The sequence below is a fragment of the Gobius niger genome, assembly GCF_951799975.1.
Source record: "Gobius niger genome assembly, chromosome: 19".
Taxonomy (NCBI): domain Eukaryota; kingdom Metazoa; phylum Chordata; class Actinopteri; order Gobiiformes; family Gobiidae; genus Gobius; species Gobius niger.
In genome coordinates, this window is record NC_136870.1 from 17,450,739 (window position 1) to 17,464,207 (window position 13,469).

The 13,469-nt window shown below is 42.1% G+C and overlaps 2 protein-coding genes across 3 annotated transcripts in view; one reads left to right on the top strand and one right to left on the bottom strand.

Annotated features, from left to right (window-relative positions):
* The first annotated feature begins 516 nt into the window (after positions 1 to 516).
* LOC306978538 (PDZ domain-containing protein 7-like) lies at positions 517 to 9,260 on the top strand. The gene is made up of 18 exons (XM_079577137.1): positions 517 to 554; positions 908 to 990; positions 1,083 to 1,307; positions 1,500 to 1,637; positions 1,709 to 1,883; positions 2,020 to 2,196; positions 2,276 to 2,423; positions 3,667 to 3,727; positions 4,475 to 4,652; positions 4,833 to 5,026; positions 5,100 to 5,243; positions 5,324 to 5,427; positions 5,511 to 5,602; positions 5,843 to 5,934; positions 6,032 to 6,103; positions 6,996 to 7,583; positions 7,821 to 7,921; positions 9,034 to 9,260. The coding sequence occupies exons 3-18, from the start codon at positions 1,145 to 1,147 to the stop codon at positions 9,175 to 9,177; spliced, it is 2,571 nt and encodes an 856-aa protein (XP_079433263.1). The 5' UTR covers positions 517 to 554; positions 908 to 990; positions 1,083 to 1,144; the 3' UTR covers positions 9,178 to 9,260.
* Positions 9,261 to 11,444: 2,184 nt separating this feature from the next.
* LOC306978554 (leucine zipper putative tumor suppressor 2 homolog) overlaps positions 11,445 to 13,469 on the bottom strand; it is a 32,674-nt gene continuing 30,649 nt past the window's right edge. For both annotated transcript variants that reach the window (XM_079577165.1, XM_079577166.1), the window contains one exon: positions 11,445 to 12,903. In XM_079577165.1, coding sequence (XP_079433291.1) covers positions 12,196 to 12,903 — 708 coding nt within the window. In that variant the 3' untranslated portion in view covers positions 11,445 to 12,195. The remainder of the gene's footprint in view (positions 12,904 to 13,469) is intronic.

Consider the following 13,469-nt stretch of genomic DNA (forward strand, 5'->3'; position numbering starts at 1 on the left):
ATAAAAAAATAAACTTATCTTCTGTTTAGTGTTTGTATACTGCATTTGTAGAATAGGCTACACCTCTGTCCTGTAGGGGGTGCTGTTTACTTGTTTACACAGTTAACATCGCCTACAGCACTTAATTGCATGACTATCATATCTTTATAATATATATCTTAATGATAAATAATGACAATCCCATAAGAAAATGGCTGCATTGGAACTTCAAAATGTTTTATCCAATGTTTTGGTGTAATCGGTTTTGAAGAAGTGATTGGCGTAAAGATGTGGCCAATTAAAAAGCCTAATCTGTCTATTGTTTCAGCCAATCCAATGACTCAAAGGCGGAGCTTTGGGCGTCAGAGAAATGTGTCAGGTGGTCTAGTTACTGCACACAACATGGATGGATACACATTGCTGAACAACACCTTTTGTCACAATTTAAAGAATGGGCTAAAAGAGGCATTTTTTAATAGGGAGAACTTTGAATAACTTTTGATGCCTACTTTTAACTTTGGCTCGTGGATGAATGAAATGCCACACGTGTTTTGTTTCGGGACGTAAAATGTTCGGTAAGTAGTCTACTCCATATTTTATTACCATAGAAATTCCTTATCGCAAAATATTATGGCATTAAATTCGAATACATTGTTGTGGCGCAATTTACTGCCGCTGTCCGTGGTGCTGAATGATGGGGGGTGTGGGGCTACCCCGCCGTTAACACAGAGCCCAGGGGTTAAGACTAGTGGCTTGTTGCAATGGAAAGGGAAACAAACATGTGACTAAAGTGGGTCAAATGTGAGACGTCTGAGCCAAATAAACTCATTAAACCTATTTTTAACTCCGGTCCCTGGACTTAAAGAAACAGGACTAAGAGCCACAGGTTTTTTGAGCTTTGTATTCCTCATATGTTGTGTTTTTGAAGTTTATTCTGCCGAGAGAGATGCAACATGGACAAGAGTGTCTTCCCGAAGAGTCAGTTGTCATGCCATCAAGCACCCAGCTAAAGTGAGTCTGTTCAGCTGCTTTGTAAACTTCATCCATTTCCCCCATATTTACTCAATCTATTTTATTGCTGCTGTCGATCCTGTTCTCCACAGCCTGCTCCACCAGGAGCTGAGCACCCACTGCAGAGTAAGTGAAAGTGGACTCTGCTGCCTCCATGGCTCACTCATCAGAGCCGTCCCGCAGGGAGAAGACCCCTGGGACTCAAGGGTCGCACACAGCTACACGCAACCTCCTCCGGAAGAAGGAGCAGCGCCGTCGGGGAATCCGATCCTCCTCACCTATGGGCAGGGTCATCCTCATCAACTCTCCTGTGGATGGTAGGAGCTCCTCGAAAGACCCGTGCTGTCTGTGCATCATGTGTTTGATGTATTTTTCTGGTTTTGCATTTTTAATCATAAACCAAAGAGAAAATCCCTGCCACACAATCTCACTAGTATAAATGTGTATACAATGACAATATTTGCTAATTCAGAAGAGCTTAAAATAAACTGATACTTGTGCTGTTACAGGTGGAGATGACAGTGAAGACCTCCACACAATCACGGTGGACAAGAGTCTGGATGGGAGGCTTGGCTTCAGTGTCCGCGGAGGCTCTGAACATGGGCTCAGCATCTTTGTTAGTAAAGTGGAAGATGACAGTACAGCAGGTATAATGCCAAATACTTCCACTGACGATAAGAAACGTAAAAGATTTCATCTGTGTTGCATCTTCTGACAGAGGAGGCAGGTTTGCGTGTCGGTGATAAACTGGTGGAGGTCAATGGGATCAGTTTGGAGAGCATCACGATGAGCAGTGCTGTTAAAGTCTTGACCGGAAGCAACAGGCTGAGGATGGTGGTGAGGCGAGTTGGCAAAGTCCCCGGCATCCGTTACTCCAAGGAAAAGACCACATGGTAAAATAAACCAGAATTTTGTTTTATAGTATTTCTTTGTTATGCAGTATTACGTCAAAGTAATAATGAATGAACAGAAGGGTATAGCTACTTCCTGAACCCACTATAATCTACTATAATGGTGTGTGTTTTTAAGGGTGGATTTAGTCCACAAACGGATGGTCGTGGAGGAGAGTGGGAAAACCCCTTCAGAGGCCAGTTCTGGAAGTGGTCTCCAAAGGATAGTTCACCTGTACACAACGTCCGACGATTACTGCCTGGGTTTTAACATCCGAGGTGGCAAGGAGTTTGGGCTCGGCATCTATGTCTCCAAGTATGTCTTTCTATCATACAGTCTTACTGCTTCATGTGCTTGTAGTACATACATTTACCTTTTCCTTTCAATGGTTCAGACTGGATCCTGGTGGTCTTGCTGAACAAAACGGCATCAAAATGGGAGACCAGATTCTTGCCGCCAATGGAGTCAGCTTTGAGGACATCAGCCACAGCAATGCGGTGGAAGTGCTGAAAAGTCACACACATGTTATGCTTACCATTAAGGTAAGCTTAGGTTCAGCTAGTTTTTTAAATGTTTAAGTGCCGTTTTCAATTGTGTCAGATGTACAGCTCTTGGAGTTTTAGAGATGAAGTCTGAGAGGCCAGACTGAAGTAATGGAAACTATCTAGGTTGAAGGATGCTGAAGGAAGCTGAAAGGGCTGATATATAAATATTTTTACTTCCTTAACTAAAGATCCCACTGAGACTCTCTTTACAAGGGGAGCCTGGGTTCGAAAACCTGCAAACATATTGCTATAATGTAGGGGTATCTAGCACTACATCAAAATAAAGATATGAAGTTGTTTGGTGTGAGAAATGAGGATGCGAGATGCAAGATAAAGAATGGAAGTAGTTCTTATTTGGATGAGCTGACAAAAATGGAGCTGTTTGATGTGAAATCACAAAGCTCTGACTCAAAGGAAGCAGCAGTATCCTCTTTTGTGCTGTCTTCTCACATTAAGGAGATGCTTTGTCTGCTGGAAATGTACTTTATCTTTGCCTCATCTCTCATTCAGGTACAGAGCAGTCCATGGATATTCTGTAGTTGCACAGTGGTGGCTGTTTAACTAACATTATCCCACACACGCTCATTTGAGTGTTGATTGTTGCTTTAACGTCTCTTAGGGCGTATCATCTTTCACAATGACTCCTTGTTTGTGCGCACTTACTAGAAAGCATGTCAGCGTCTTTGTGTTACATTGATAATCATCTAACTCACTTGTAGCCTCTGCATTTTGACATTCGGCGCAGTTCTCGATTAATGAAAAAGCCACATGTAGGTGCAAGTAGGTGCTTGACTAATTACATAAGTAGTGGACAGACTATCATCCCGGTATCTAACAGACCCGGCAGATGGTATGCAGTTGTGATATTCCTCGCTCACTTTACTTGTCGGAGGTTGGGTTTCGCGCTGTGAAAAATAGCCAGGCGCTGTGCATTATTGACCAGGCAGCGGGGATCAGGTGCTGAGCCAAGCGTGGGGCAGCATTTGTTAGAGTTAAGTTTGAGGCTCTTTCACAATGGCCCTGTGGGAACTGAAACACCGACGAGGGTTAGAAAGCAACACAACTATCAAAGGTTACTAGAAAGTGAAGAGAGAAGTGAAGGGGAGATGAGAGTTTGGGCTGAAGAAATAAAGACAGTCTGGTGGTTCTAGGGTTTCTCTTTATCAAATACAGAGATCCCATAAAAGTTTAAAGGCTTCAACTGTACCTTATTTGCATATGTGTGATAATATCTTTGCAGGAAGCTGGACGGTATCCTGCCTATAAGGAAATGGTGGCCGAGTACAGATGGCTTAATAAATGTAAGTTATTTATTATCTTTCCACAGGACATGAGTTTCAATGTTGTTACTTTCAGATTTTGGCCCAGTATTTCTTCATTAATCAGACATATCCAAAGCTCACGTTTTACCAGAACTGAAATCCGTCACACAATATTTTACTCTACCCTTGATACATTGTACCTGACCTGTAACGTCCTATGTAACAACATGTAATAACATGTGCCAATTTAGTACAAACATAATGGAATAATGTACATAGGAGGAACATAATGTAATAAGACATAAGACCCTTAGGGTTAGGGCTTAAGGTTAGGATTAGAGGTAGAGTCTTATTGCATTGTGTAACATCATACTACTAATACACATTATTCCATTATGTATGTACTGCATTGGTACATGGTGTTACATGTTGTTACATAGCACATTACATTGTACTAAACTGGGTAAGTACAATGTAGGCAGAGTAAAATAATGTGTTACCCCAAAATCTGTATATCAACTAACTCTCCCCATTTCAACACCAACAACACGGTGTGTCTATATTTGACTAAATTATAATAAATATTGAGAAATGACTGTAAATAATGTAAGCAAAAAGTAAAACATCCAAGTTTATCAAAATGCAGAATTATAGGTGTTCAATTCTTGTGACATGGTAACCAGCTCCATCCCAGTGAAAAAAAAAGACACAGACACATCACTGAAACTGTAATATGGTTATGTATTAAACGCTGAAATGGCCTTTTGCGATGATGTCCTCCTTCAGTGGGCAATGGGACCCAGAACTCGTCGTCCCAGGGCTCGGATTCGACCTCCTCTGCCTCCTCTCTCTCCTCTGGGACTCCGGTCAGCTCCCTCAGTGGCCTGTCCCAGGTCATGTTCCCTCCCAGTCTCCCGTTTGGCTCTGACATGGTGGACGTCTGTATCTCCACTGAAGACCAGAGGTGGGACAGTTCGGTGTAAAGTTGTTGTATCCTCCAGTGCCATAATATGAACTTAGAAATCACCAGGGAAATAGTGCTGTAGGTCTTATAAAGCACATGTTTTATACTTGCTTTATGTTGTATAAAATCTAAGTAGCGCTTTCAAAATAGCATTAAATAATGGTGTATCAATTTGCCCAGATCTGAGCCCGAGCACTCTGAGATCCCGACAGACACAACTCGCAGCCTGGGACCGACCACTCTGCTCAAAGACACTGCCATCCGAGGAGACGACGACAAAAAGAAGAAAGAGTCGCATAAAACAGCCATGCTCCTGGCTCTCAGTAAACCCAGCCGCCCCATTACAAGGTCCCAAAGCCAAGGCACTATAGCAGGTAAGGATACGTTGAAGGGATTTAATACAAAGTTGCCACAGGATGACACTAATATGGCATATTTTTACTGCAGAGGTCACGCAGAAGAAAGACAAAAAGCAGAAAGGAAAGGACCCACAGGAGAAGAGCACCCTGCAGAGGTCTAAAACTTTTGTCAATCTGCTGTTCAAGGGCGGACGTAAGGGGCGCTCTAAGTCCAGTGACAGGGCAGGAAAAGGTAATTAAAATCAATACTGCACATTTAAAACAAAGATTACTAGTATATGGTTTATATGGTGCATGTGTTTCTTTAACCAGATGGGAAAAAGCCAAATTCAGAGATGCTGGGAGTGGTGGAAGACATGGCCCGGAGGTTGCTGGCGGAGGAAGAGGTGGCTGCAGTGATGAAGACTTGCCGCAGGGTGAGAGCTACAGAAATGTCACAATAGGTCACACTGCTTTCTTGTACCTATTTTTTACTCTTCTCTATAATATTTCCTTGCAGTACATAGCAGAACAGTCAGTGGAGACCTTCATAAGCCGCCTACTGGGCGTTCTGGACAGACCTGAGAAGTTGCTGCTGCTCAGAGAAGTGAGGTAAGAATACTGAAACTTTATAAATGAATGTAATGATGAGAAAACATGACTAACCGTGCCTAAATCCAACCAGCTGCGTATTTGATTTATAAACAGAGGCATTACATCAGAAGCCATAATGAGATTAGGGATTTCTCGAGATAATCACATTTAATCCAACGTTACACAGAGGGCTGCTAATTAAATTGTTTTGCACTGTAAACAATGAGTGAGCAATGTTTCCCTGTTATCTGTTTCCAGGATGCTGCTTCCTCCATCCGACCTTCGTTCATTCAACAATATGATAGCCCCCATTGAAGCAGAAGCCTATGACATCCTAAAGTATCGCTCAAGTCAGGATGATATTTTTTCATTCATGAACACAATACAATATGCCTTTCTAAGTTCATTCTATTTTCTAACATCTGTTTTTATATATTTGTGTTTTAGTTCAGACTCCTACACTTCGCTCCCCCGCAACAGGTCGAACCCCCAAACGGCGCCTCATCACACCCATCCCAGGCCAGTTTTCATACATTGTTGACATGCGGTTTTACATTATAGGATGATTTGTTGTGTAGTATCGGTACCAGTTTCTATTGCTGACTGAATTTACTGTGTGCTTAAAACAAAAGGTTCTCTTACAAATATGTTTCCTCCAGAACTCCATCAGGGTTTATCAGGAGCTCTACCCGCACAAGAAAATCCACTCTTAGGGTCAAAGTAATTCTCAGGACAAAATGTATTTTGCCTCTAACCCTCCACCTGAGCCAAGCACATTTTCGCCAGTTCAGCTTTAACAAAATTGAAAATTTACAGACAATAGGCCAGTGTAGCGGCTCATTTGAAAGACCTACAAAACTCACCCTAGCTTTTTGTTGTCATGTTTTTGTCACATTTTTTAAGCGTTTTTGTCTCTTTTTTTGTGTTGTATTTTTGTTGCTTTTTCATCGCTTTTTTCTGTGCTTTTTTATCACATTTTTGTCACCTTTTATGTCACTCTTTTGTGGCTTTTTTGTTGCCTTTTCATCACTCTTAAGTCGTGCATTTTTTATTGTGTTATTGATGCTTTTCCGGCGCGTTTTTCACGCTCTTCTCTCACATTTTTCCCCCCACTTTTTTTTGCGTTTTTATCCTCGTTTTTGACGCTATTTTGACGCTTTTTTCAACAAACTTTTTAGATTTGGGTATAGCCAAACTGGAGAAAATGTGCTCGGTTCAGGTGGAGGTTAAGAGTTGAAAAAGATCTGATCCCTCATAATGAATAATGAATAATGAATGAGGAGCTAGTGACTCCTAAAAAGCTGTAGTGTTAGAATAGATTTAGAATAAAGCAACAAATTTAGCAACTACTTGGGCAATATATAAAATCAGCTTCAAATATTTTCTCACAATCCTCTTTTCCTGCATGCAGACTACAGAGGAGGCTTCGAGCTGCACCACGCTGAGGAGGTAGAGAAAGAGAGCCACCTACTGGAGCAGCTGGAGAAGCTCAGCCTGACCGCTCCTCGAGGGCCTCGACCGCACACGTCCAGTCCCTTCACCCCCCTGCTGGACATACCTGTGGATGGGTATCACTCTGAATCCAGGGACCTGAAACCGCCTCCGAGCCCCATGATTCCCAACTGGCTCCTGGCCCGCAGCGAGGACTCCCGCTCCCCTCTCAGGACGGACATCGGGACAGTGCGCTCTGTTCACTTTGATGAGGTTTCACTGCATGCAGCTACAGATAAACGCGGTGCAACTTCAGAGAGAGGCAGGTCCCCTCACAGGAACGGACACTCCAAAGGGAAAAAGGAGAAAGAAGTTTTGTTTACGCTACAAAGTGCCTCAAGCAGGAGTCGGCCCCTGCTGTCCCAAGTGTTCAGTCCGAGTTTGGCTCAACAACAGAGGAGTGAAAACATGAACGGGCATTTATCTGAGAATGGACTCAATGGGACAGGGCCTGAAAAGAAGTACGAGCTCAAGACTGTCAGCATCTCTAAAACAAAGCAATCTTTAGGTAAATATTGTTTGTAGTTATAGTAGCAGTTTGACCACGATTTACTTTAGCACAGTAATACAAAGATGTAAATTTATTCAAAGGACTTGTAACTGATCCTCATTCCTGTGAATAAATGTGAAAATTAGGTTTGGATTACACCAATTTCACATGCTACCTCTTGAATTGTACTGTAGCTATTGAGAAGTGTTGGTGAGCTGTGTAATGTTGAATTTAAATCATACTTTATTCCTACAGGCATCAGTATATCCGGCGGAATAGAATCAAAGGTTCAGCCAATAATAAAGATTGAGAAGATCTTTCCTGGTGGAGCTGCTTCAACCAGCGAAGTGCTCAAGGTGATATTCCCTGCACAACACTAGCAAACCTACTCTGACGGCGGAAATCATACATAAATAATGCACAAAATGTTGTTTTATTAACTAATACTGCATCACATTTGCAGTACCTAAGACATGCACAACAGGCTAAAACCTAGGTAGTCTTATTGAACAAAGGTCGCCACCCCGAAAAAACCCTCCTCAACAAACAACTTGAGACCCCCTTCTGTAAAATGTAATTAACATTCATAATAATTTAAAGAAGAACTAAGTAACTTGTTTGCCTTAATAAATCGTTTTCGTAGTCCCTCTGGGGGTAATACAAGTGTTAATGGGATGTTTGGGAGCTCTTTCATGTCCCCCTGGTGTCTCTAGCCAGAAAACCATCCTTGCAAATTTCCCTGCCCCGACCCAGAGGCGCAATACACACTAGTGGAATCACGAAGAAGAATCTAACAGGCTAACGGGCAAAGCTAACCGCAGGCTAGCGCCACTTTAGCAGGATTTACAGCCAAGTTTGAGTGAAAAAAAATAGCTCCATTGTGTAATTGGATGTACAATATCCCTCTCTCCCTTTGTCTTTTCTGTCAGCGTAGTATTTACTCTCACGGACAATTAATGAGTAAAAAAACAGCGACATGCTACGACACCTGCAGTGGCGCTTATGGCCTCTAGGGGCATGAGTTACTTTGTTCTGCTTTAAGGTGCAACATATTTAAAATGTACTGTTTTCATACATTTCTGCGCCCCAGACCCGGAGAGCTCTGTCATGCTAATGAGGCTGAAACTCAGCCCAGGACTGATCAATAGGAAGGTAATTAGCAGTGATCAGCTGAGAGTAGCCTTTCAGACTGAAACTCAGGTGTGAGTTAGATCTTTAGGACTTAGTACTACAAATACTCATAACTACAGAGATGTTTACCTACAGGTGAGAGTAGCCATTAATAGAGGGGAGGGACTGAGCCCAGCTGAACTCCTCCCTGTGATTTATATCTGGTAGACGGCTTACATTGTCAAAAAATATTCTGATTTGTCTGATACAGTTTGGTGGAATATTGACCCACCATAAGCCGCATTTATTGTATATTCTATCAATCACATCACTTCCAAAACTCTTTTTGTGTCCCCAGGCTGGATTTGAGCTAGTATCAGTGGATGGAGTATCTTTACAGGGAGTCACTCATCAACACGCTGTGGATATCATCCGAAAAGCCTTCAGCAACAAGGCCAAAGACCCCATGGTTTTTGTGGTCAAAGTCCCACAAAATCCCTAAGAGGATCAGCCCTGGCTCGCGCTGCATTTGCCCTAAGCCACAGACTTCAAAGTTGACCTAAATGTAGTAACACAATGCTCAAAAGCGGAAGAGTCTTGTATATATTGTTTTCTAATAATAGAAAAATGGACAATGTTGACAGTGTTATATGAATGACAATATGGACCAAAATTTACTGAACAGAACCATCAAGCCAATGTTGTAATACATGTGGGTGTCCTCATTCTCTTGAATTATTAAACATGACTGCACGCCGATGAGCTGCAAATTGAAACCCGAGTGCTTGTAAATGTGCGTGGTTATAAACTTCTCTGACACCAGACGGAGAAAGTAACTTGTAGATAGAGTAGTTATCCTGAAGAGGGCAGACAAGGGCCTTTGATAAACTGGACTGGGTTTCAAATGTTTGTAGGTCACCAAAACAACATAACAGATTTAGGGCTTTAGAAATTATTATTAGCTGTAAACCAGGTGTAAATACATTTTCTATTAATGCTCTGTAAATGTAATATTTCTGTCATTGTAATCCAGACCCATTCTAAAGATTTCTTAGGATGTTCTACGGCAATGGTCAAAACCACAAAGGAGCACCGTTTAAAAGTACCAAAGATGCAAATCAATCCTAACTAGGTCTAAAATTGGACTAAACCAGAGTTCCAAATGAGCACTGACTCAAGAAGGACAAGACATGAATAAAAATGGTTCAAGTCTTAATTACTTGCATCTACAATTTCAGAGGAGTTAGTGTCACACAGCATGACATCCTCAGGCAATTACACCAACATTTATGCAAAATATAAGTATGTCATGCGGTAATATGATAAGCATAAAAATTAGTGATTTCTTTCTGTACCCATCGCTCACTTCCTCTTCCTTTTGGCCTTTCCATTATCCGTAACCGGGAAATGACCACAACAGAACAATGTGCAGTGTGTTTAGGTGTTTTTAATAAAACATAGATTTGTTCAGGAATGTACAGCATGAAAATATACATTTAATGTCCTCATACAAATAGTGTAAATTATAAAATTACACTGAAACTAAACTTCCACACAGACCTTATGATATACAAGCATTATTATCTATGAGTAAAATATATGGGACATTGCTTTGGTCATTCACAGTGGCTCTGTTTCCGAGACGCTCGGAGCATCTCGGGGAAACTTCTGAAAACTTCATTTATTAATTCTGTCCAGTCCTGGAAAATATGTACACAAAGTCAGATTCAGTCAGCAGCAACAGTGCAACAAGGCCCTTCTGTTGGCGTTGGGTGTGTCTCTGCCCTAAACGAGGAAGTCAATGATCACACTTTAGGTGCAAACTTTAACACAGGTTTGACTAATTTGGTTTTATATAGCACTGTATATCATTTCCTACTGGAGCAATACAAAGACTGTTTGATAAGGGTTACTGTGATGATCAGGACAGTAACAAGTGGTACACCAATAATGTTTCTTATCAAGTACTATATTTCTCCAAACGATACAAAGAAAACAGCCTTACACTTAAGGACTTATTGCTTTTCCAATATTTATCTAATGCACTTTTTTGCCAAAAGATTAGTTGTTCTAGTCATTGTTACTTTGTCTATTTTGACATCACATAACTACATAGACAAGTAGCCAACAACTTTCTTCAATATACATATCGATTATGCTTTTTCATCTTCACACCTGCCTTGAAATTGTGTTTACTTTGGTCTAGACCCTAACGCCGAAGCATAGGAAAACTTTAATCAAAACAACACAGATGGTAGAATGAACAAATCCTATGTTGATTGTGGTGGAAAATACAGACACACATTTGAATACTTGCTGAAAATACTGCATCGTCACATCCCCACATTTACTGCTGGCATCACACCTATAGGTCTGAATGACTAACAGCATGTTCACTCCCACGTTTGTAGCCGAGATGTTGGCTTCATGTGAATCAACGGCACTGATGAGACCTACTCCTCACACATACAGTAGTAGGAGGAGTACGGCGTTACCCAGCGGGACGACCAGTCATGCAAGCAATACAGTGGGTGGATGGCGAAAGGTCGAGCGTTACTCACATAAGAGGCACAAATGTGGAGAGTAGAAGTTAGTGCCAAAAATTAAAGAGGCTGAAATGAAGGCCTTGACGCGACCTACTAACGGCTAATAGAGGTCATGATCTACTGAGGAGGAGAGATCTCTTCTGTGACTATTGCTACTCTCTGTATATATTTATAATTTAATAGCAATTATGCTAATCTGGCATAGCATGAGTAGTATGGGTAATAATTTAAAATGCAATGACCACCTTCACTTTGTTTTCCAATAACCTTAAAACACATCTTTACGTACAACACAATGACATCCAATAGATTGTCTCTAAGGTAACAACACACTGGCCTGTAGGGCTGTGCAATTAATCTAACCTGAATCGTGATTTAATCCATCACTTCACCTTTACTTGACATGTTTACAGCCAATCCAGTGGCAGTGGATAGGGGCATGAACTTTAGAGGAATAAAATGGGAACTTTTTGTGTTATTGTCCCTTTTTTCAGGACATGAGAAGCATATCTATCTAATTGCATGTTAGTGGAGTGAATAACATAGTGTTGTGTAAACCATATTCATTATAGCCATGTTTTAATCTGAAAAATGATTTTGAAGAATTGAAAATCTAGACAGATAAAAATAAGGAAGTCATTTTATTCTTTGCCATTCACGCCCCCATCGTCCAGCCTCAACTCCCTCAAGCAACACCTATTACCTGGACACCACTGTTCCTTAGTTGGACATTTTGTTTTACACTGACCACAGCAGATTGGAAACAACCCACAAGAGCTGAAGTTTTGGACATTCTCTGACCCAAATGTCTAGGTCGAAAAAGTTAACTTTGCGGGCCAATACATGCAGTGCACACTGATAATCTGTTACTCACTTTACCTCGTCAAAATGTTATGGCTGCATGTTGTGTAGTATCTAACCTGTGGCATGAGTGGATCACAAATGACAGTGCAAATACGGACAGAATGATCGGGTCATATTTCCGTTGCTGCGATTTCGTCAAAGTTTATTTCGTTCCCGCTGCCCTCGTCGTCGTCTCTGCTCTCCAGCTCCTGGCTCAGCTCCTGCAGGTGCTGCTCGAGCTCCCTGTTCCGCCGATACATTTGCACATAATTCTGCTGCAGTTGTTTCTGGTAGCGGATTACTTTGTCTTTTTCCTCGTGCCACACTTTCCTCTCCTCCTCGAAACTCTCCAGCTGCTCCTCAGCTCTCTGGCGCTCGAACGTTAGCTCCGCCTTCATCCTGTCCATCTGTACTTTTATATTATGCATGGCCTCTGTGTGGGTCTGTCTCTGCGCCTTGGCTTCGTCGCTTTCATAGACCAAAAGATGCTCCTCCGCTTCCTGAAACACCTGACACTGCCGGTTTCCCGGGCCCTGACTGACTAAAGCGTCTCTAAGTTGGACCATCTCTCCCTCGAGACGTCCCACTTTCTCCCTGAGGAGTTCGGCTTCGCTCTTGCGCCGCTGCAGCTCGTTCTCGCAAACCTCCAGCTCCAAAGTCCTGGTTCGGTTCATGCCGTGGGCCTCTTGGAGAAGGACCTGGGTGTTGGTGAGCTCGCCGCGCGTCTCTCGGAGCTGGCTTCTTAAAGAAACAATCTCCCCCACGCGCTGCGCCAGCTCCCCTTGCACCTCCTTCAACTGCTGCTTCAGTAAAGAGATCTCCCCTGATTTCTGACACACCTACAAACACCAACACAAGTCATGAATATTCAGTAGGGGCATCCACAGACAGGGGAAGTCAGCACAGCAAACCACGTGCAATCAAGTGCGTACTGTACACGCAACTCTGTTAAAATGTCAGGTTCACAATAGTAATCATTATAACGGCTTGCACTTTAGAAGCTTCACATGCCTCAAAATTATATATTTAGTCCATACTTGAAGGCAAGCAATGTATGTGGACTGACAAAAGTGGCAATCTCTGCCACCACTAACCACCATCTTCTCACACACGGCATTCACACAGGCAAGGTGGGTAAGTGTCTTGCACACAACAGAAATCGGCACCAACTGGAGCTAAGTATCGAAGTGCTTTTACCAACAAAGCTCATGAATAACAGCCAAACCTAAAGCAGAACTAAGTAACTCATGCCCCTAGAGGCCATAAGCGCCACTGCAGGTGTCGTAGAAGGTTACGTTTTTTTACTCATTAATTGTCCGTGAGAGTAAATAATACGCTGTCAGAAAAGACAAAGGGAGAGAGGGATATTGTACATCCAATTTCACAATGGAGCTAATTTTTTTTC